The 22,441-nt window shown below is 52.4% G+C and overlaps 2 protein-coding genes across 8 annotated transcripts in view; one reads left to right on the top strand and one right to left on the bottom strand.

The window, feature by feature from the left end:
- Positions 1-22,441, bottom strand: part of LOC122379436 (broad-complex core protein isoforms 1/2/3/4/5-like) — a 55,733-nt gene that overhangs the window by 30,448 nt on the left and 2,844 nt on the right. For 3 of the 7 annotated variants that reach the window (XM_043361663.1, XM_043361658.1, XM_043361666.1), the window contains exon 2: positions 15,278-15,408. In XM_043361663.1, the coding sequence (XP_043217598.1) occupies positions 15,278-15,315 (38 nt within the window). In that variant the 5' untranslated portion in view covers positions 15,316-15,408. Of the gene's footprint in view, positions 1-15,277; positions 15,409-16,267; positions 16,417-22,441 lie in introns of those variants that run through there. The other 4 variants (XM_043361667.1, XM_043361660.1, XM_043361668.1 and 1 more) reach the window with 2 other exon arrangements.
- The window catches only part of LOC122379433 (proline-rich protein 36-like), a 113,811-nt gene continuing 109,702 nt past the window's right edge, over positions 18,333-22,441 (top strand). Inside the window, exon 1 of the mRNA XM_043361651.1 lies at positions 18,333-18,438. The gene's annotated coding sequence lies outside the window, so the exon portion shown is untranslated. The remainder of the gene's footprint in view (positions 18,439-22,441) is intronic.

Genomic DNA, 22,441 nt, shown 5'->3' with positions numbered 1-22,441 from the left:
TCTGGGATCATTCTCACGATTATAGCCAATAGGCATGTTAATTCGTCTCCTGGTGAAACAGTGAACTAAAAGCAAACCATTGTTCTTGCTGTCGTGTGCCACAGCACAGAATGGCTTGACCTCTGAATAGGGCGGTAGGTGATGGCAGCCCGCCGGTATCGCCTTCTGATCACTGTGGTGATCAGTAGTCAGGAAGTTCGCAGCGATACACAGGGGGCGCGATGTCGCTCTGATTCGTCTATCACGCTCAAGTCGTGAGTGCCGAGTCGCGTGTCACCAGGCCGTCGTGTGGCGACACACGTCAGCAGCCTTCCGCTGATTGTGTGGTGGCTCCGTGATAAAACTGGAACTTCACCTCCGAACAATCGGTAGTTAAAACCAAACCCATCGGTACGCACGAACAGTCGTTAATGAACTGCGCAGCTCGACTGTGCCACATGTATTCAGCCATTTTACTGTGGGTAGCTTTGAAAGTCAGGCGAGCTTCGAAAAATTACCAATCTCACTGTCAGTTGTGTCATCAACTTGCCCTTTCACTTCACACTTTGACACTTTCTTTGTCTAAGAATTAATTAGCCTTGCCACCGTGCCTGCCTGTGGGGCTCCGATATATCCGGAGTCTGCTCGATACCGTCTAATTGTTGCCCTTTGACTACCTCATCCCCCGGCCAAAGGTCAGATTCCATCAGCCGCTGTGCCTTCACCAGTCGTATTGGAGCAACCTCCTCTAGTTAGCACCAGTCGTCCTATAAAGGGGTAGTATTCCCAGCGGTAGTGGTGCCCGCTGATGACCTCATGTTGGATGAACGCTAGATAGTACCAGCTTCTCCCGGCATCGCAGTCTCCAGAGACTGCAGCTCGTGGCTCGCACAAGAGAGTAACCCGAACCGTTTCCGTACAGTCGTGCCGCTATCACACGCCGGCATGGGACATCCGCACGCGCCGCAGAGACCAGCAGCGCTTCTAACCGGTCACATAGCGTCGAAGCACACGAATTTCGCGGCACGACAACAAGCAGAGACAGATGGTGCCTCGCTCAAACGTAGTGTGCGCATAGCTTCCTGAAACCGGCAGCTGCGGCGGCAACAACGGAGAGACGGCCTGCGTCGTGGGAATCTAGAAAGAACGTCAGACTCCGCCCGCTGTTCACTGCCCGTCACCCACCGTGGAGGCCACTGACCGGCACGCCGCCCTCATAGCCCAAATCCTCACACGCACGCACGCATATTACCATCGCAGCCGGCCGAGGGCGCATTCCGGTGGTGCCTCAGCCGGGCCGTGAATGGTGACGTGACTGACGGTCTCAGGATGGCTAGAAACGGCGGCCGACGGTGGCTCCAGGACGGCTATAGACGGCTAGGAACGGTGACCGGCAGTGTTGAAACAGATCAGTAAAGGTGATCGTGACCGTTAGTTCCGGGATGGAGCGGTTGCGAGTGAATCAACTTGTAGGCGAATGAACAAATGAGAAAGCGGTGTGTGTGTGGTTAAGCCAGACAGCCTGAACCAACCGTTCTAAAAAAAAATCACTCAAAAGTCAAGCGCAGGCAGCTAGCAAAGGAGATGACAATGGTTTGCTCACTGCTGCGTTTAAAACAAGCCCAATGCGTGAGTCTTTAAAATTTCTCTTCCTCTGGTTACTTCTGCATACCTAATTCATTTCAGCATCACGCACCGCACCTGCCAGCACACACGTCGTGAAAAGTCGAACTGAGCCTGTGATTGGTTTCGGCACTGGCCATTTGTCTGGTCGACGCCTTCGCACTGCCCACATCTGGGAACACCAGCTGTGTGACGGCTTGTTCCCGATTCGGATACCGACAGCTAAATATAATCGAAACCATGATGACGCTGTAATGAATCCATCAATCACAGAGAAACAGAAGTGGAACAGAAAACCAGAGGTAGTCTCATCGAAAATGCTAAGTAAAAACCGATATCTATTGAGGATTTCAGAGATTCTGGGACAACGTCGTGAATTGCTAAGCCGCCAGCCGCTGATTTTCAGTCCTCGTTAGCTGCAATTTATGTGTTCCCCGCAACACCGGACCCAGCCGGAAACACTATGGCAGCTTCAAAGGGCGGCAGCCGGCAGCCGGTGAGGCTCCGACCATTTGGCTTCCTGCGAGCGGCGAGCGGCTGCGGTCAGAGGCGCACTCGGCGCGCGCACTTCCGCCCATGGGGAGCCGCGCGGCTTCACACCGCGGTCAAACATCCTACCGTGGCGCCGCTAACTTCCGACCATTGCGCCACTAACGGCCCTCCGCGGCTCGACACTGCGGCTCAAAGTCGGCTGGCGTCCGCCGACGTCCGTCAGATGTTCCAGGACATCCACCTACGGCTCGGCAACGCTTACATATCTTCTTAGCTGTTCGATGCATACTCAAGTTACCCAAGAGCTGTCAACGTCCTAACCGACATCCACTCACGTCTTCTTAACACTTAATTCGACATCCGTCAACGCCTAGAGTAGACATTTGGCAACATCTGCCGACGTGGATCCAGTATTTACCTATCCTAAATCAAGCTGATGTCAATCACCCTCCTTCCTTCCATGAGACTCAGCTGGTATCATGGAGGCTCGCAGTTCGCACCAACCCCCGCCGGGAACCATCGCCCTGCGCGTCGGACGACCATTCCCAGGTAACAGCTGTGCCGCGAGCCGTTATAGCCTAATGGATGTCCCAGGAAACAATCGGGGCGCGTACAAACGACCGGGCGGTGTGAGCTGAAAAGCTGCCAGCAAAGTCCAAAGTGCCTAAAATGAGAGCAGTTCTATAGTGTCACTGCGTCATTGCGTGCGTTCCAGAGAGCAATTGGACCTGATGCTGCTCACTGAAATGCCACACGATACGCTACTAGAAGCCAGTGCTTCACGAATAATTTGGATGTTCTTCGCCCACTGGCATCACGTTCGTTCTGTCATATGTACTTCTTCACTGTACAGTAAATGACCCTGCAAGGTATGCCGCGCTCAACTGAAACCACTGCTGGCAATGTCTCAGATGCTCGATTTAAATCATGCCTTCACTACCGGTTATCCAAATTGCTCGCTGAATCACTGGTTTGTGATGACAGGCAGAATCGAACCCATGAGGATCACTTCCAAAATACCGACAGCTGCGCTGTTTAAACTGCGAAAAGCAGAATGACGCCTTCAGCTGGAACTGGAGTTTCCCTGTCCAGTCCACCTGTGGGCGATTCCCAGGCCAAATCGCCTTCTCGGCGAATTATTCAGAGCTGTGGCACCACCGTCTGTTGCGGGCCAGCCCTAATGTCGCGGCGGTAAAACGTGAGAACACAGCTAGCGGCGACGTTCCAACTTCATCGGTGGGACGACGGGAGAGACAAACAGGTGACGGTGGGACGGTGGGAGGGATGGGCTGGTGATGGAAGCAGATGGAAGGGACATGTGATGGGACCAGAGGGTAGCAGCAGCCCGAACGTAGTAGACAACTGAAAGAGGTAGGATACAGCAAGCCCAGGTCCGAACTGAGGTTCGGTGTTTGTGGCCGAAAATGTTGGCTCAGTTCAGCCTTATTGATGCTATTTATTTAACCCGCGCCCCGCTGGGGGGGGGGGGGCAGAATCTGCCCCCCCTCCCGTTTTTCGCCAATAACTTCTAAACGCGTTACGCCAGCAACGTCAAACTTTCAGTACCTTATCATACATCAATTTGAATGACCCATAAAACATGTGTCGCACATGCCCTTTTCTGTATTTTGTTTTTGGTGACCTGACCTGACCTGACCTGACCTTGACCTTGACCTTTGAATGACATTATATGCAACGAATATTGTCTTGGTAGTCTCAGAACACGTTTTGGGCAATCAGTCTCAGTCCATTCTTCGGCAACTACGGTGCAAGGCCGATACTGTAGAAACTTGCATTTTGTACCCTTGACCTGACCTTGACCTGACCTCTGACCTACTTAAGCAAAAAATTTTGGGCTCTTAAGATCCGCCTTGTTGAGAGCTTTCGATTGCCGTTTTTCCCGTCTTTCTACGACCATCGGTTCGGAAGTTAGACAGGGGGGGGGGCAGAATCTGCCCCCCCCCCAGCAGGGCGCGTATGGCTGAATAGCCCAGCGGGGCGCGGGTTAAAAGTCATAACTTTATGCCTGGAAAGCGGAAACGTAGTAAGTAATTGAAAAATTTGCGTTTTAAGTCGATTTTAGTGCATTTCCAAGTAAATGCTTCCATGTCATAGTCATTACAAGATATATTACAGGCAACATGAATTGGTGTATAACAATGATTGGGTTTAACACCGACACCTCATGTATTAGCACCAACCGAGTCACCATTTTTGCGAGTCTCACGTCTCACGTAAAACTAGCCACACGCACTGGCCGCTCCCATTCAACCGGTCCCCGCCCGCGCCCCGCCCCGCTGAGACGTCGCCCACCTCCGTCCGTCCACCGCCAGGAAGACGCCAAATTGGCCTAACGGACACCGGGCGGGCCGACGGCGCTGCCATTCGGCTAATGACGATCGCGACGCGCCCGGTGCGAGACTGGCGCAGCGGCGGCGAGTGCGGCGCAGAGGGACAGCTGTGTGATCGGAACGGCGCCGCAGCCATCGGAAACAGTTCAATCTGTGGATGCTGGCTCCTATACCTACCTGTTGGATTAGAATTATTGAATATGTCAGGCGTCAGTACAGTAAACGTTTATGATCTCTCTGCGATGGTCTCTGCGAACATGGATGTATGAAATGTCAATTATCCAAAACCAAAGCTATATGTTCAGGCGACAAACTTTATCAATAAGGGAAACTAACAGAAATCAGCTGAACTATTAGGAGAGCCACTGCAGTCCTTCAGCTGCACGCATCGGTGTAGCACTAGCATACACAAGTGGCTGAAGACTGTTACGAACTATATAGGTACTGTAAATGCCGCCCTTTTTATATAGATCACCTACACACGTTGTACACGTACATATTATATGCCCTCGCTCGGCTACTTTATTTATGCCTACTATAGGAAAATGACATCCGTTGTCGGTGCCTTGAACTGATAACACGAATGTCTCACTGAACGTCGAACGTGGCCTGTCATATACTGAAGAACCGATATAATCTACACTGCACTGTGGTGATCGCTATATGCAGGCACGTGACTGGTGTTTGACACGTGCCATATTAGTAGCACACGTTCAAAAATCACCATCAGTGACAGCCGAGTCCCATGCACCCCTGGGTGGGCCTCCAATCTACTAGCCGACTGTAGGAAAATTGTAGTCGTCGTTCAGCGTATAGCCCTACTAACTAAGCGATGACATGCGGTAGAACAGATGATTGCCGCTGGGTGCAATACGTGGTAATGTAAACAACAAATAACTAACAAGACTACATATTTAAGGTATGTCTGCGAGGTAATCGGTTAGGGTTAACGCGAGTTCAAGCAAGTGCTGTTATTATCTGAATGGAAACAGATAATGGCACATTTCTTGTTGATTCTTTTCGCCATTGCAGTGCATTACCTAGCAATTTTTGACAACCATTGACACGAAAATAGCTAGCCAGAATTGCAAGACACATGTGCTCAATTACTACAATTTACTGTGCATTGCCTTTGACCGTGGTCGACCTCAGGTCAAGTTCGGTTTTGTTGCAACAAGCAATCCCTCGCTCTCTGTAAGATCAAACCGCAATGCGTCAGTGACGTCACAGTTCTGCTCCATGACGTCACAGAGGTGCAACAAACTCCCGGCGTTCACCGTGCACCATGCGACTGCCGTGCACAGTGAAGCATGAAAACAACTAGGAATGTCCGGTGTGCTGAGGTCACCCGAGGTCACTCGAGGTCGCCAGAGCACGTCACCGGTGGTCCCTCAGAACCCGTGGTGACCCCACCTGATCTCTGCACGCGGTCAGAACGGTCAGGGTGTGACCGATCGGTCACAACAGATGGCGGTATGTTTGTGCGTGATTCGACGCGGCTGACGATTCTTCGCCCACGGGCCAGGAGTGCAGAGGTGTCTGACCTGATCGATACCCGACTGCAGGGGTGCCTGACCTGATCGATACCATCATTACGGGCGTCAGCGCCGCGCTATGGAATGCACCATCCAGGTGTGGATGACCCACGCTGTCATCATGCGCTCCGCTGGTGTGTTGCGAAGGTCGGAGGTCGGTTCACACGTGACCTCACCCATGGCCTGTATGTGAACTGTCGTCCGCTGTCACTTGCTCCGAGACTGATGGCCCACAACCACGCCACCGACCTGTCTCATCGACATCACAAACGCCCAAGGCGCGTCATAGACGCCTCAGACATGTCACTAACGCCATCTCCGTGCCACTCTCGTCGTTTCTGTGCCAGGAGCGCCGGCCGGCGTCTCCCAGAAGAGGACCAAACTCCGGCGCCAGTGTGTCATTATCGTAAGTCCCATGGCGTGACCGTCAATCTTCAGCAGTAGCGCGTATTTCTAGCAGCGCAGACTGGCTGTTATGCGTTCCTGCTGAATACAAAATTGCTCCGTCAAGGCCCCCGGCGGTCCTGGCGTCAGGCGTGCTGCTTGATTGACGAGGTATGACACTTGGATCGCAGAGCGTGGCGTAGACACGGGCTCTGATGCCAATGGCCAACAAGGCTTGATGGAAGGAAATGGCCTTAAAGACCAGCTGTGACGTTCGAATCCTGCTTACCTAAATTATAAACTAAGCAAATCCATGCTCAGCAAGGTGGGTCCAGCCAACAGAACCACACAGCCGAAGCGGCTCGAAACCTCAGCTTCACCAAAATACTCGCCTCATGCCTCGAAACAATCCGGCCATGCCCTGTTCTCCGTTCAGACACGCACCCCTGCCGCGAGTTACCCCATCTTTTGGCCGCTGGGAGGGCGCAAAAACGTCTCAGTGGCCGGCCCGGCCTGCGGACGGTAATTTCATCTGTATGAATACTGATTGCGAGACACGCCGGTCCGCCGCGCACCGGCCGCGGTTCACTGACTCTGTCCGTGGCAGGTGCAGTGCCGGCCGCTGGAGACGCCGATCAGGCAGATGGCCGATGGGCCGCAGTGCGATGCACATTGCACCTTGATGCCTGCAGAGTTGAAAGGGAGTGGTGCAAGACGGTGATGGATGGAATCATAGGGCTACGCTTTGCTTGGAGCATGGGATCCCTTTGCCTTAAAAGAAAACACAGTTTCCTTCATCTAGTTCTGTGAGTGTAGGCACTGGTATTACTTAGTTGCATGATTGGTATTTTCTTCCGTTGTCTCTTCGGGCGGCACTTGGGTGCTCCTGTTGTCTCAGCCAACGGCAGCTACCGTCTTCTGTTGTCTCTCTCTAAGCGACGACATTGTTCTCTGTAACCCGTTGACTCTGTGACCGGCAGTGGCTTCTCTTGTCTCTCAACGACAGCGGCCTGTTCCCGTTGTCCTAAGCGCCAGCGGTCTGCTCCAGTTCTCTCTCTCAGCGCCAGCGGTCTGCTCCTGTTGTCTCCCTGAACGCCAGCGGTCTGCTCCAGTTGTCTCCCTGAACGGCAGCGGTCTGCTCCTGTTGTCTCCTGAGTTATATCCATCTACTGCCGTTGTCTGTGAGTGTGCGCCGGCGACCGCTCCCGTTGTAGCGGTTATGCTGCTGCGCCGCAATAGCCAGACCCGATGAGTTTTTGTGCGTCACCACACAGTCGGAAGCCCGAGCCCGTGTCACCACAGCGCGCCGCGGCACCGCGGGCCCAAAGTCGTTTATCATACTTCACATACCGGGACGTGCTCGACTCCTCCCTTCGACTGCTTCAGGCAAACGGTTCCATGGATAGGTACATTTTTTATTATTTACGCCTCCGTCTGATTAGAGACAAAGAGAATGAGTGCGAATAAACCTGCAGCTATCGCCTTTTCACTAAATTTATGGTCAGTTAGGGTAATCGTGTGTTTTAAATATTGAAATGGACTCGCATTCCATAAAAGGAAATGTCGCAAAATGATGGCGTTTATGATCACAAACAGGACTTACCATAGTCGTGATAAAAACCTATTATTAGTTTTCCGTGGTATACACGTCTGTCGTTGTGGCGTAGACCAATGTATTGAGTAGGTTTGACATTGTTTGCCAGCTACCGTCATTGTTTACTGTTTAAGGAGGCGGGTAGTGAATGAAGTTCTGTTGAGGTCGAGCACCGACAATTAAAAAAAGCCGACCTTTCTATGGAAACAGACAATGAATCCTCTGTTCATTGAATCCCTGAATAACAGGAAAGTTCTAATAGGGATGACTTCGTCTGCTAGGAGAATAACTATGTTTGAGTATTTAGTGTACATAAACCCAGACCTTTGTGCCACTTGCTATAAGAGGTAAGTAGCCGTCGTTTGTTCAACTAACAATACATACAATCAATAACTACACTAAGTCGTCCAACGCGTCCATTGTTCTATCCTTTCTTTCCTTGTCATGAAAAGCCTGTTTCAGCACACACACGAGTTCTGTTGCAGTCGCAAATGTTCAATCCATCAACTTATCTCTAAGTTTGCCTCGAAATCACGCACCGTACCGACAACTGAACATTCGGGTGTCTGTTTTTAGGCGTTTCCGTCGGTAATGTCAACAAGATATTTTCCAATGATGATGCTCAAACTTTTAACATGTTGGCAAAACATTGCTAAAGCAGGCGTCAACAATTCGCACCATTATGTCAGCCACTTCACACTTTGTATAATGCTGCTACAAACCACAACCAATGAACGAACTTGTCCCGTGTGAATAGTGCATAAGCTTTCGGCGGATTTATTCCCGTGGTTACTCCACCGTGAGCGGTAGGTAGCCTACGGCGGGGGGGGGGGGGTTATTTGCTCGGGCGCTCGGCTGTGGTCGACTTCTTAGGGGAGGAGGACTGCCACAAAAAGGCTTAGGGTCATTGGTAGCCTTGCTCAGGGCGATATTTGTGCCGCGGATTCCCGGTGTAACAGCCTGGGTCACGACAGTGGGAGAATTCGTGAGTGAACGAGGTGAGACCCTGTGAATGGTGGCCCTGAATTAGCTCTATTGAAAAGCGAAAACCAGAAGCAGGCACTCTCTATGAGTTTGCACCTTTAGTTTGGTTTATTGTCTCAATTGTGTTTCAATGTTCCGATTCCCAAGAGCAGAGAAACGACCGCTTATTCATGAAAGTAGTGAAGACCCCTCCCGTTTATATTTTGCCCGTTTACTTGGCCTTTTATATTTTTGTTTACATCGTGACTACAAGGGTTGGTGGTTTAAACTCCATTATGCATGGAATTGGTGTGTCAGCCGCTTATCCCAGAACTTGAAACGGAGGGCCGCATTCCCTCCTTAACACCATGCGAAATCAGATCGATGTGTATCGGATGATCGGATAATGGCAAGTATAATATGCGGATCGTAGGCACATACAGACGGAGTGGCCAGGAATTATGCAGTTGCCAGTTACGATATTTCTAAATCCGAACAGGAGGGGATGGTTCTCCCAAAATCTAGACAATGTTTTGTCTTTCCGCGCAACTGCTTCCCCTCCTACCACCGAACTGCCCTTGTTCATTAACCTCATTTCCACCCTCTCGGTATAGAACTGAAGCCCCGATCCTTCCATTTATTTCTGTGGTGACGGCTGTCTGTCGGTGACGCTAGGCCACCGAGGGTCACTGAGGTCACCGGGGTCACCGAGGTCACTGGCGTCGACGGGTTCAGACAGTCGCCAGTGACCCAGATCACACCGGGCCGTCTGGACTGGCTGCCCTGTCAGACTGCCACCCGGCCGGGGCAATGCGGATACCCCGGCAGCACTCTGCTCTGTTCGAATAAATAGATAAAAACATATGCTCAAAACACCGGCTCGACCATCCAAAGAACGACTAAGAAACTGCCATGGGACAACTCGAGCTAGCCAGTAAAGAGTACTGAGTGTCCGATTCAGACACAATGGAAGGTTATCTGTGAATCAACCAGACTGATCCCAAGCTTGACCACAAGCCGTCTCAGGTCTGATCCTACGAACCAACTGTCAGACCAACTATCAGACCAACTGATAGATCAACTGTACCACCTACTGTCCGACCAACCCCCGAACCAACTGTTCGACCCCAGCACAGTCTCCCAGGAGTGACCCGGCGCGACCCCGAACTGTCACAGCGCCAGTCAAACCGCCATTGTGTCTGTCTCTGTCGGTATGCCGACACCGCCCGGCCTCCCGTACTGCCTCCGGCCTGACCGGCAGCGGACGGACGGTGCGACCGCGACTCACATCTGTGGCACACGCGACCACAGGAGGGTGCCCTGGTGGTGCTGCTCCCGCTTTGATGTCACGGAGACCGGCACAACCGGAGAACGCCGAGACAAAAACGTGTTTTGAGCGGGCGGCGATGTTTGGACCGAGAGTTGGTCATTCAGAGGTCAGAGGGCTGACGTTTGTTTGCCGTCAAATTTAAATAGAAATTGAGGCGACCACTCGCTACGATATGCCACGCATAATTATAAACGTTAGATAATTATCTCCAGATAAAATGCGTTGAAGTAGTCGGTCAATGAATCTGTTGATCCTTCATAGTTTATACGAATTCCAGTCACTCGAGCGCGGGAAACATTCCAACTGTATTAGCACCGAATCAGACCGGCTCATCAGTAATCAGCTAATCGCTAATCAGAATCAGACCGACAGACCAAAAGCCCAGACCTGGGTGGTCGGCGCATGGACTCCTGTTGTGAAGCCTGCCACAATACCTGCCTGTTCGTCCAGCCAGCCTGCCAGCCTCAATAGACGGCTACGTCATCACAAAAAAGACGCGCCACTCAAGTTCTCCCTTCAGTATAATGTTCTTCGATCGCGCCGAGGTTACTATATTTCATAAAGCGGCACGATAAAACACGCGCTGTAGGTAACCTGGAGCCTAGTGAGAACTATGACACGGCCATTGATCGCACTTAACGGTGTGGAATCTAACCTCTTGATGATGATCATTAACATATTTAATTGCTCCTCTCGGCGGGAGTGATCATCAATTCGCCGTCTTCCCTGAATTTCCAGATTCGATATGCCTTACTTGGTGTCGAGAGCTCAGCTGTGCTGTCTTATTCTTATAGATTTGTTCACTCTTCGCCAGACAATTATACTTTTTAATGAGCGAGGTCTCACAATTTATAGAATTAAGCCCTTGTTCTCTATACCGTATATGTTCTTTCTGAGACAGCGTCTGGTCATTCCTGGTGAAATAATAGAAGTGGTCGAAATTATTTAGCTCTTTGAACTATGCGTACGGGTCAAAAGTGGCATGAAATTAGTAAATATGTCCACCATTAGTCCATTCCACTCGGCCCGTTTTGTTGCTACGAGATTATATCACCAGCCAGTAAGGAGATGCCATACTAGGACAGGTAGAATCGCTCGTCAGACTAGCATCAATTAGTCTCTGGGTCATCAGTCGTGGCGCCGGTAGAACGTGGAACTATTACCTGGCCTCGAAATTAGCTAATACGAATTCACTCGCTTCTAATTGACTACTGTCACCGAAGAAAAGCAGCAGCGACACTCGTCAGAGCTGGGGAGAAGGTAGGAGTTATGAAGTTCGATCTCAAGAGACGACTTAGTACCGAGGGGTCGAAAAGGGTCTACGGCGCTGCCATTAGTCGTGATAGAAAGTTTGTTTCGCCGCACTGGTAGACAGATAACGCTGAGGGGTGTGAACGACGTATACAGCGGACAATAGACACCAAACAATGAACAGTGGACGAGTGAACGTTGAAGAGCAAATTAAGAGCGGCGAAAGGTGGACATTGGAAATTGACATAAGCTGCACTGTAGTGCACCAAAGTGTCCACTGCCTGCCCACTGTCGCTGTCGGCACGGAAGTGAGCAGAAAAATAACGCCAAAAGCAAACAGCGATGGACGATCAGCACCGAACCTGACGAACGGCGGATGACGTGCTTTGGAAAAAAGTGCACCAAGATGCAAGCCGTCGAACAAGGGAAGCTGAGCACCGAACATCGGATATCGACTGGCGGACAGCATGACAGCGACAGCGGACACTGGACAGGGGACAGCGGGCAGCGGCTGGCGGACAGCGGACAGAGGCTGTGTAGAGCGGACAGCGACAGCGGACACTGGACAGGGGACAGCGAGTCTGTCGGTGCGGCGGCGCTGCTCCCGGCGGGGGTCCGCCGCGGCCAGGCTCACCACCTGGTGGCGTCCTGCTGGCGATTATCGTTAGCGAACGCCATCAGAGCCAGCTGTCCACCGCACCACCGTCACAGACATCGTCACAGACGCCGTCGCAGAGACTGCCACAGGCACCGTCACAGACCCGGCCGGCGGCCACTGCCCGTGTGCTGAGAGCCGCTGCTGAACCGTCGCGGACTGCGGTACACCGCCCCGGCACCGTCCAGTCCTTGTCAGCCGCGAGAAAACTGATACTTCTAGATCGTCTTTCACCGCCTTATCTCGACTCATAAAGCCTCCTCTACTCACTCTGGTCATCGCTCCTCGGTTGTTCGTGAATGTAATCCTCATGACTGGCCCTAAAAAGTATGGTTGACCTGAAGAGGCACGCAGAAATGCTAAGCATCAACTCCATCCTTTTATATTTCCTCGTCAGGAACGCAGTTTTCCGCATCGGTGCCCACAGTCTCAACTTTACAGCCCACCAGCTGAGTTTTCTTCCCTTCCTGACCCGTCCACTGACCGCACGCCTCACACCGTTCCAAGAAGCAGCACCTCTCCCGTGCCGACCCTCGGCGTGAGCCGCCGCGGCAGCTGGCACCATTCACTGCCCGATGGTGGTGCACCCCGTCCAATTACACCTCATTATAACGTGCTGCCCTCGGGGCACGGCGGCCGAGCTGTGCCGCGATGGAGAGTGGAGTAGCGGCGCAACAACTGACCGTCCGCTTCGCGCACGGGATGCGAGCAGAATGGTAAACTGGAAACTTTCACGGACTCGGGTCAATTAGGACTGAAATGGCGGCAGGTAGGACCTTTGTGTGTTCGTTGATGGATGGAATTTATATTTGCACCTCGATGGAATGTGAGAGGTTTCAATAATGAGTACAAATTCACCATACTGCGTCTATAAAGCATCATGGCGATTTACGACGACCTGCCGTCAAAACCCGTCCGCTCACTGTAGTGAAGCCTTAGGCCCAAGAGGGTGGAAATATCTTTCTTCCTTATAACCTCTCTCTGCAGTACTGTGAAAAACAAACCGCTCCTCTGGCCTGTCTCTCGGTCTTTGCCACTGGGATAGCTTGTCCCGTGGCTCCGGCTCGAAAGTGTGAACAGGTCCCGTTATAAACGCTGGGTTGTAAGCTTTTTAAGTTGTCCCCTGGAATGCTGTACACACTATAATTTTGGTCTTTTAGTGATACCAAACCGTTGATGCATGAGCGCGCGCGCCTGTAAGTCAAGACTTTTTGTCCCATCAGTCTTTTATTGCTTCTTCGTGGAGCTTGAAAACCACAACAGCTGAAACATAATTTACGTCTTTGATGACCGTTTGCATGGCTGGATGGCCCGGGGCTGTACTAGCGGAACATGTCTGTACTACGGGGCGGGCTCAACCACGGCGATAAGCCAGCCGGTGGTCAGCATGAGTCCAATTTATCTTCTTGGCTTATCCTCTCATGACCCATCCCACACCTGGTAGGGACCAGACACAGCAAACCGGTAGCCTTCGAGTCAAAATTGGCTCGGAGAGCAGCGAACATGCATGATTGAACGTTAAATTCGTGAAGCATGTGTTACATAAGTGCTATTAGCTTTTCTTTCAGAATCCCCTATATGTTTTTTTTTTCATTGACGCGTATTTACCTTCGTCATTTTTGTCCGAGCACGGACCTGCACTAGCGGACTCAGCATCCGTACCACAGACTATTAGTTGAGACCCCGGCCGCCAGGTGTCAGGCTCGTTCAAGCTGAGCCCGTTCGGACAAAACTGGCGAGTCCGGCGTCCGCTGACCTCCCGCTAAATCACAGGCTGCACCGTTCCATGCTTCCATCCTCAGGAAACTGAAATCCTTCTCCTCCACGCCGCAACCCCCCTCCGGGCTGGACAGGCAACTTTATCTCATGCGGGCTGCTCCCTTGGAGCGGCACCGCTGCTCCCGAGGGAGTGCACCCCGTAGCCGGGTGCAGTGAGTGCCTTGGGGCTGCGTGGCCTGTCCTCTGGACGGGCTCAGCCCCGGCGACTCACTAGGGTGCCTGCCCAGACCAATGTCTCCCCCTAATTCCTATCATCCTTCCGGCTCTGCAATGGTCTTGTCGACCGAAAGGGCCTAACCCAACAAAACAAACAAACAAACAGGCTGCGTCACCTTTCCGTGCTTCTATCCTCAGGATACTGAAATCCTTCTCCTCCACGCCGCAACCGCCCTCCGGGCTGGACGGGCAACTTTATCTCATGCGGGCTGCTCCCTTGGAGCGGCACCGCTGCTCCTGAGGGAGCGCACCCCGTAGCCGGGTGCAGTGAGTGCCTTGGGGCTGGGTGGCCTGTCCTCTGGACGGGCTCAGCCCCGGCGACTCACTAGGGTGCCTACCCAGACCAATGTCTCCCCCTAATTCCTATCATCCTTCCGGCTCTGCAATGGTCTTGTCCACCGAAAGGGCCTAACCCAACAAAACAAAAAACAAAACAAAAACAGGCTGCGTCACCGTTCCATGCTTCTATCCTCAGGATGCAGAAATCCTTCTCCACCACGCCGCAACCCCCCTCCGGGCTGGACAGGCAACTTTATCTCATGCGGGCTGCTCCCTTGGAGCGGCACCGCTGCTCCCGAGGGAGCGCACCCCGTAGCCGGGTGCAGTGAGTGCCTTGGGGCTGGGTGGCCTGTCCTCTGGACGGGCTCAGCCCCAGCGACTCACTAGGGTGCCTGCCCAGACCAATGTCTCCCCTATATCCTATCATCCTCCCGGCTCTGAAATGGTCTTATTGGACCGAAAGGGCCTCACCCAACAAAACAAACAAACAAACAAACAGGCTGCGTCCAATGACTCGTCCGGCCACCACAAAGCAAAATGATGCTCCCTCATTGTCACAGTTAATGCAATTTATTTTGCACAGATTTTGCCTTAGTGACACATGTAATACAAAGTTCGAAACAATAAACTTCTATCCGGTGTGGGAGCCTCACGACCCACGGGCTAAACGCATGTGGCGGCTCAGGCGGTTAGGAAGAGAAGGCCCGAGACAAGGAGTAGATAAGCACATAAGAAATTAACTAAAGATAATTATATCACCTAGACGTAATGAGAAAAAGGTATAACTGAGTGGTCTAATATTCCGGGTCGCCTGATATATCGGGCCGGGCTCTGCATAATACTCACCATATTCTGTGCCTCTCTGCCGTGCCGTGGATCGTCATTCGTCTCGTATCGTATCGATGTCACGCAGTAAACGCCAGGCCGTAGCGTCTTATGTGACTCATCCAGTACCGGCGAACAGTACCATTTGGAGCCTGTCCGAATAAATATGTTATGATGTTATGCCATGCCCTGCAGACTCCTAAGCAGCGTAATAGGACACAAGAGGTCACCCACTGGTCAAATCAGCTGTCAACAGTGACAGTTATTTGAAGGCTAGTGAAAAGAAGAGGTTAAATCCATTACCATTGCCAAGTGACGTCCATTGCCGCCTAATAATGTGCGCAATTGGTTCAGAACGGGCGCTAATGCGCCGTAGATGGTTCATGAGTTGGTTGAAGCTACAGGCGCAGTGACTTCTTTTGACGCCTAACATGTTGGTGTCTGCACAAATAGACAGGCAGTGGTAGGTAGCTATTTTAGTTACGTTCTGTCACTTAGGGCAGAGTGCATTGTCTGCGGGTCGGCCGGGAGCTCGGAATGAAAGGCCTACCGACCCCCTCCGTCCTGACACTGAGTTGGAGAGAAAGTTTTACGGTCACGTCGTTTCAGTCAAGCACTGCATAAGTATGTCAAGATTGGGTCAAAGTGCCATGGAATTCGGCACATTCCTAAATCCTAAATTGCATTTTTTTTCATAAAGCGAGGGAAAAGACCGAATATCGAATATGAAACTAAAAGAAGCTGATTGATTCCTTGTTGAAGTTTATACTAATGCATTTTCGAATGCTTGTGTAGTTGTGTCGCGCAGCAGACGACGATACAACACAACACAAGTACCTACCGCTCCCGGCTCCACAACCAAAATATCAATATGTCAATGTAGCGCCATGATGACTCGTGATCGTCATTCGTCCCGCAAACAGCCATTTGTGGCTTGGACAAGTGACAAGTAACATCAACAGAAGTAGCAGTACCGACCACCTCGGCTCCACCCAGTCCATCTTTACTCACCGTGCCTGCAGGCCGATGGGGGCCGGTTTAGGTCAGAGGTCACCATTCGCGTCACCCGTTTAGGTCGCTCGGCGCGGCACAGCGTCACTACTGCAGCCTGCTGCCACCTGGCGGGGCGCGCTGGAACTACTCACCCAAACACGCGGCTTGCGGAGAGGCGGGCTCAGGCTTGGAGGCGTATATTCGAATGCAGTATGAGTAGAGCATGGGTCCCGAAAAATTCTTCAGAAACTAGGGAAATTCTCGCGGGGCAAGACGTCTGTCAAACTGGAAGCGAGCAGCGAGCAGCGAGTCCAGCAGCGAGAAACGGGCCATCCCGATTTAGCTGAAAATTTGCTCACAGAGCCTTCTCAGCAAGCTGATTCCGAAAATCATGGTCTCTAGGGTGGGAATCTTTACCGTTCTCGAGATAGAACCCTCTAAAGTTTTCGACACCCATGACCGGGCCATCCCGATTTTGCTGAAAATTGGCTCACAGAGCCTTCTCAGCACGCTGATTCCGAAAATCATGGTCTTTAGAGTGGGAATCTTAACCGTTCTCGAGATAGAATCCTCTAAAGTTTTTACCACCCAAGACCGGGCCATCCCGATTTGGCTGAAAATTTGCTCACGGAGCCTTCTCAGCACGCTGATTCCGAAAATCATAGTCTCTAGGGTGGGAATCTTTACCGTTCTCGAGATAGAACCCTCTAAAGTTCTTACCACCCATGACTGGGCCATCCTGATTTGGCTGAAAATTTGCTCACAGAGCCTTCTCAGCACGCTGATTCCGAAAATCATGGTCTCTAGGGTGGGAATCTTTACCGTTCTCGAGATAGAACCCTCTAAAGTTCTTACCACCCATGACCGGGCCATCCCGATTTGGCTGAAAATTTGCTCACAGAGCCTTCTCAGCACGCTGATTCCGAAAATCATGGTCTCTAGGGTGGGAATCTTTGCCGTTCTCGAGATAGAACCCTCTAAAACTCTTACCACCCATGACCGAGCCATCCCGATTTGACTGGGATGGCCCGGTCGATTTGACACACCATGATTTTCGGAATCAGCGTGCTTCTGTTAGGAAATTTTCAACCAAATCAGGATGGCCCGGTCATGGGTGTCGAAAACTTTAGAGGGTTCTATCTCGAGAAGGGTAAAGATTCCCACCCTAGAGACTATGATTTTCGGAATCAGCGTGCTTAGAAGGCTCTGTGAGCAAATTTTCAGCCAAATCGGGATGGCCCGGTCTTTGGTGTCGAAAACTTTAGAGGGTTCTATCTCTAGAACGGTAAAGATTTCCACCCTAGAGACCATGATTTTCGGAATCAGCGTGCTGAGAAGGCTCTGTGAGCAAATTTTCAGCCAAATCGGGATGGCCCGGTCATGGGTGGTAAGAACTTTAGAGGGTTCTATCTCGATAACAGTAAAGATTCCCACCCTAGAGACCATGCTTTTCGGAATCAGCGTGCTGAGAAGGCTATGTAAGCAAATTTTCAGCCAAATCGGGATGGCCCGGTCATGGGTGGTTAGAACTTGAGGGTTATATCTCGATAACAGTAAAGATTCCCACCCTAGAGACCATGATTTTCGGAAATAGCGTGATGAATTGAGAAGGCTCTGTGAGCAAATTTTCAGCGAAATCGGGATGGCCCGGTCATAGGAACAAAGAACTTTAGAGGGTTCTATCTCGAGAATGGTGAAGATTCCCACCCTAGAGACCATGATTTTCGGAATCAGCGTGCTGAGAAGGCTCTGTGAGCAAATTTTCAGTCAAATTGGGATGGCCCGGTCTTGGGTGTCGAAAACTTTAGAGGGTCTATCTCGAGAACGGTAATGATTCCCACCCTAGACACCATGATTTTCGGAATCAGCGTGCTGAGAAGGCTCTGTGAGCAAATTTTCAGCTAAATCGGGATGGCCCGTTTCTCGCTGCTGGACTCGCTGCTCGCTGCTCGCTGCTAGTTTGACAGACGTCTTGCCCCGCGAGAATTTCTCTAGTTTCTGAAGAATTTTTCGGGACCCATGCTCTACTCATACTGCATTCGAATATACGCGGCTTGGAGCTGTAAGCACGGGGGTGGTTACTGGTTAGTCGGTGATGGGCCGTGTTCGCGGTGGATGGGGCGGTGGACTCCTGTGGACTCGTGTTCTGCTGGCTGACTGACGCCTTTGGACGCTGCTGGTACTGTCAGGTATGTCCGCCAAGTGCTGTGAATGCATTATTGACGCCTGTGAATTTGTTCAGGGTTCAGGCATGCACCGATGGCGAATGTATTTCACTTTTAGTTTGATTTCCTGTACGGTATGTTCCTCCATGTGTGTTGTTTTGCCGAATGTCTGTTTATTCGGCGTTGGATGGTTCATTTGCCGGCCTCTGACTGGCTGCGACCGTCCACGCTGCCGGAAGCACCGTGCTTCCGGTGTGGCGTGCGGCGGGGCCATTTCAGTCGGGTGCGGGCGCCGACCGGCCGTCCCGTGCCGCCTGCCGCCGCGGCATGCCTCATGCGCGTGCTCCGTGCGCCAGGTCACGGGTCAGCAGGGGTCACTGGTCAGTCAAGACTCAAGGGTCAGCGTCGGGTCAGGCGGTGTGGGTGGAGGTGCTCTGAGGCGTTGCTGGGGCTCCTCTGACCGTCCTTTGGGTTTAGTCTTTACCTAGCTCTGCAGACTGCAGTGTGCATCCGGAAAGGGTTTCGGCCAGATTCCGCGTATGACCCATGCCATGAGTCATGGATCATCACTCATCACTCTGCAATGTTTTCGTCTCTCGTGGATCAAATATGGCTGCCAGTGTCGTCTCTGTCTATGTAGATTCACGCTAAAGAAATATGCACGAGTGACTGAATTCCGTGACTGGTTACTTTGACCTCCGCGTTCATTCATTTGGTAGGTCGTATGGGTCCTCTCTAGTCTCTGGGTGTGGTCGGACCGTGTATCCAGCTACAGTCGGTCGTCAGAAATCAGTGGGCATCCCGCATCTGTGACAATCAATACGAATCCGTACACTTGTCTGCTGGACGTTCCGACGGTGTCTCCGTGTGGCTTCCTTCCCGACTCGGGAGGGCTTCCTCCCGTCCAACAGGACGCAGTCCTGGTCTCTGCTCCAGTACTCCCTACTACAGCTGTAGATCAGAGGATTTCCACTGATTGGTTTTATGCCGTCACTAAGCGGTGCAGATGTCCGAATGTCGTCATGAGAAACCACCTAACCGCCGCGCCACAATGCAGCGACATTCTTCTGAGCCCGGTTCTCCAGAGATTTACAAAGCCCCGGGTATGCTGCGTCGTGCACAATCTCCGTTTGGGCGTGTTTCAGCCTGTGTCGTGTTGCCCCAGTTTGGACCGACCCGACCGTGTACTTTCCCCACACACGACATCAGCGAGGCTATTCATGTCGTACACTTAGCCCCAATTCTGAGTCCGCTGAGCTGGGCATTACTTTCATACCACAGCGACCGGCGAGGCACGAATTTTTCAGAGCACCGTTCGGAAAACAGACGGCGCGTGCTTTCGAGAGGGCTGACCAGCACGTGGGCATTTGTAACTTGGGAGGAAAGTACCGCCATGGCCCCTACCTTCCCCTTGGGTAGGCTGGTACCGTCTGTGACGGGCTCGGCACGTTCTAAAGGGCAGGGCAAGGAGTCGGAGACCGGGATCATGGGGTCACACGTGCCGATGTTTAGGCGAGGGAGCTATTTTCCGAGCTGTGTGGGACACTGTCCATGCCGACATTTCTCCTTCAGGTGGATATTTGGTCCGTCGTGAGCACGTGAGCACTGCAGACCACGCATGGGCTTTGGGCGACCGCTGTCTCAGCATATGTCAACATTGAAGCATAGCTGGTTCCCGGATCAACCTGACCTTTCAAAGGACAAAGAGTGCGTATTGGTAGTCGTGCTGTTTCGAATTTGCCCCTTGGCATTTGTCACATTTCAATGCACATGTCAATTACACTCAGTCATAGACTGCTGTATTACATAGTCTATGTTATAGACAGTCTGATACAGAGTAGTTTATGGCTATGCTCAGTAAACCCACATCTCCTTTTTCTGCGTGTTTATTCGCCGTTCGTACTGCTCGTGCACGCAGTACGCACTCTCCACCCACCACCGCGCCTACCGCCGCGGGGCCTGACCTTGGGTAGCGGCAGGGCGTGGGGTCGGTCGGCGCCTCCCCCTCCCCAGCCCTCCCGCCGAGAGGGGTGGGGTTACCGCTGACACTGACGGCTACTGGTCACCGACACCGGGTCACCGGCTGTCACTGAGTCACCGACTGTCATGTGAACAGAACAATCAGGTGACAGGTGGCTACAGTACGGGCAGGTGACTGTAAGAAGGAGACGTGGGATGTGTCATGTGAACGTTGTGTTTAGCTGAGTTTTTAGTAGGGCTTACCTGGGAAGCATGCTGTTAGGGTGGTCGTGTTGTGATAACCGGATCTCTTGGGCATGCATTTCTCGCGGTTGTACTGTGTCCTCGAGCGGTATTCTGAGGTTTGTGACATGTTTTTGTGATCTACGTGAGAAATTGCTGATAACTTTGTTCACGAGTATTTAAAATAAATCTTAGAGGGCCGGCTAGTGCATATAAGATAGATGCGTCATTAAATATTTATTAGCACTGCTCAGACCATTGGGATCGACAGGGCAATGTTTCCAATAAAGTCAGTGCACGAAACTCTGGAATAAGCGTCGTGTGGGCGGCAGCTCCACTTTCCATGGCCGTATTGACAGTCTGGGAACGGGGCGTGAGTGTGCGCTGCAGGGAAGCCACAAACTCACAAATTATAGCAGAGACACTTCCGTTGCTGGTCGACCCTCCGGCAAAACCCTGTCGCCGACGCCGGGACTGACTGCCGATTCACAGTCGCTGCCGCCCGTCCGTCCGTCCGTCCCGTTTGCATCCGTCTCGGTTCCGTCTGTGCGTCCTTGTATCCGTCTCCGTCTTTCTGTCTGTCCGTCCTGGTTGCGTCTGTCTGTCCGTCTATTCGTCTGTCATTTTGTCAGTCTTTCCTTCCGTCTGTCCGTCCATCCGTCTGTCCATCCGCCCGTACGTCGCCCGTCCGCCGGACGGCTACACGGTCGTAGTGACGCGGCCGTTCACCCCACCTGGGGCTGGCGTAGGAGCCGTCTGGCTGCCGACGGCTGCGGTGGGCGCAGCTGGTCCACTGGTTCGAAGCGCTGGTCCGGCCGGCCAGCGTCCGTGACCAGCGACTGCGAATGCGATGAGCGACAGCCAGCGACTTGGCAGTGGAACGTTAGCTGGATATTCATAAGTGCTTACAGCAAATTGATATTTTTAACGAAAGGTCGTGGAGTTCACTTCAAACTGAGGTCATTGATTATCGGTTCGATGTTTTTTTTTTCTGCATCACCTTTCTTCCTCTTATGGCTTCTGCTTCTCACCGACTCCTTTTGGCAGTTCCCACTAAACAAAGCACCGTCTCCGTCCCGTGTCGGTGGCTCCACGATCGTCCAGGACTGCTAGGAGGTCCGCCCTACCTCCTCCTGAGCTGCGGGTCACCGGCCGCCCCGCCCCCGCCCCCGCCCCCGCCGGGCGCCGACCGTGTCTCCGGCGTCTCGACCCGCCGGCCCGCTGAAAGGCGGGGGCGGCGCCGGTAGCGGTGATGTGTTGTCCTGTTGACGTGACTCCGGGCTCCGCCCTGCGCTCCAGTCACGACTCCTGAGTCGCCACGGCGCAGAGGCTTCGGTGTGAGACGGAGCGTCGCCTCTTACACGGCGTCATCGTAACATGCCGCTACTGCTGACGTCTGAATCAGTCGCTATTCTCGGGACAAAGTGTCCGTGCGGCTTGCGCTTCACAGATCCAACTTCAGTCGAGCCGACGCGAAGTCTGGTCGAGACTGGCGGCTCACCTTCCGGTCTATGGTCAGTGAGGCATGACCCTTACACCATTGACCCGTGACCTGAAGCACGATGGCACGTATTTGGGCCGGTAGTGCATTTTCCTACGGTGACCGTACTCCGTACTTACCTCCAGTGGTCGCCTCAGCAGTGTGTCTTGCTGTCGAAGTTTCCATGACCCGTAAGCGTCACGACCCAAAGTCGCCTTAACTGTATCACCTGTGGTCGACACCGTTTGGAGAAGCACATGCGCCTAACCACTGAATTATTTATGACGGCGATATACCTGATTTATGTCTCTGTTGTTGACGGTGCTCCGCTACCTTGGTCTTGCT

Source organism: Amphibalanus amphitrite, unplaced genomic scaffold (genome assembly GCF_019059575.1).
Source record: "Amphibalanus amphitrite isolate SeventyFive unplaced genomic scaffold, NRLGWU_Aamphi_draft 000078F_arrow, whole genome shotgun sequence".
Taxonomy (NCBI): domain Eukaryota; kingdom Metazoa; phylum Arthropoda; class Thecostraca; order Balanomorpha; family Balanidae; genus Amphibalanus; species Amphibalanus amphitrite.
Note: the sequence above shows the minus strand (reverse complement) of the source record. Positions and strands in the feature narration are given on the sequence as shown.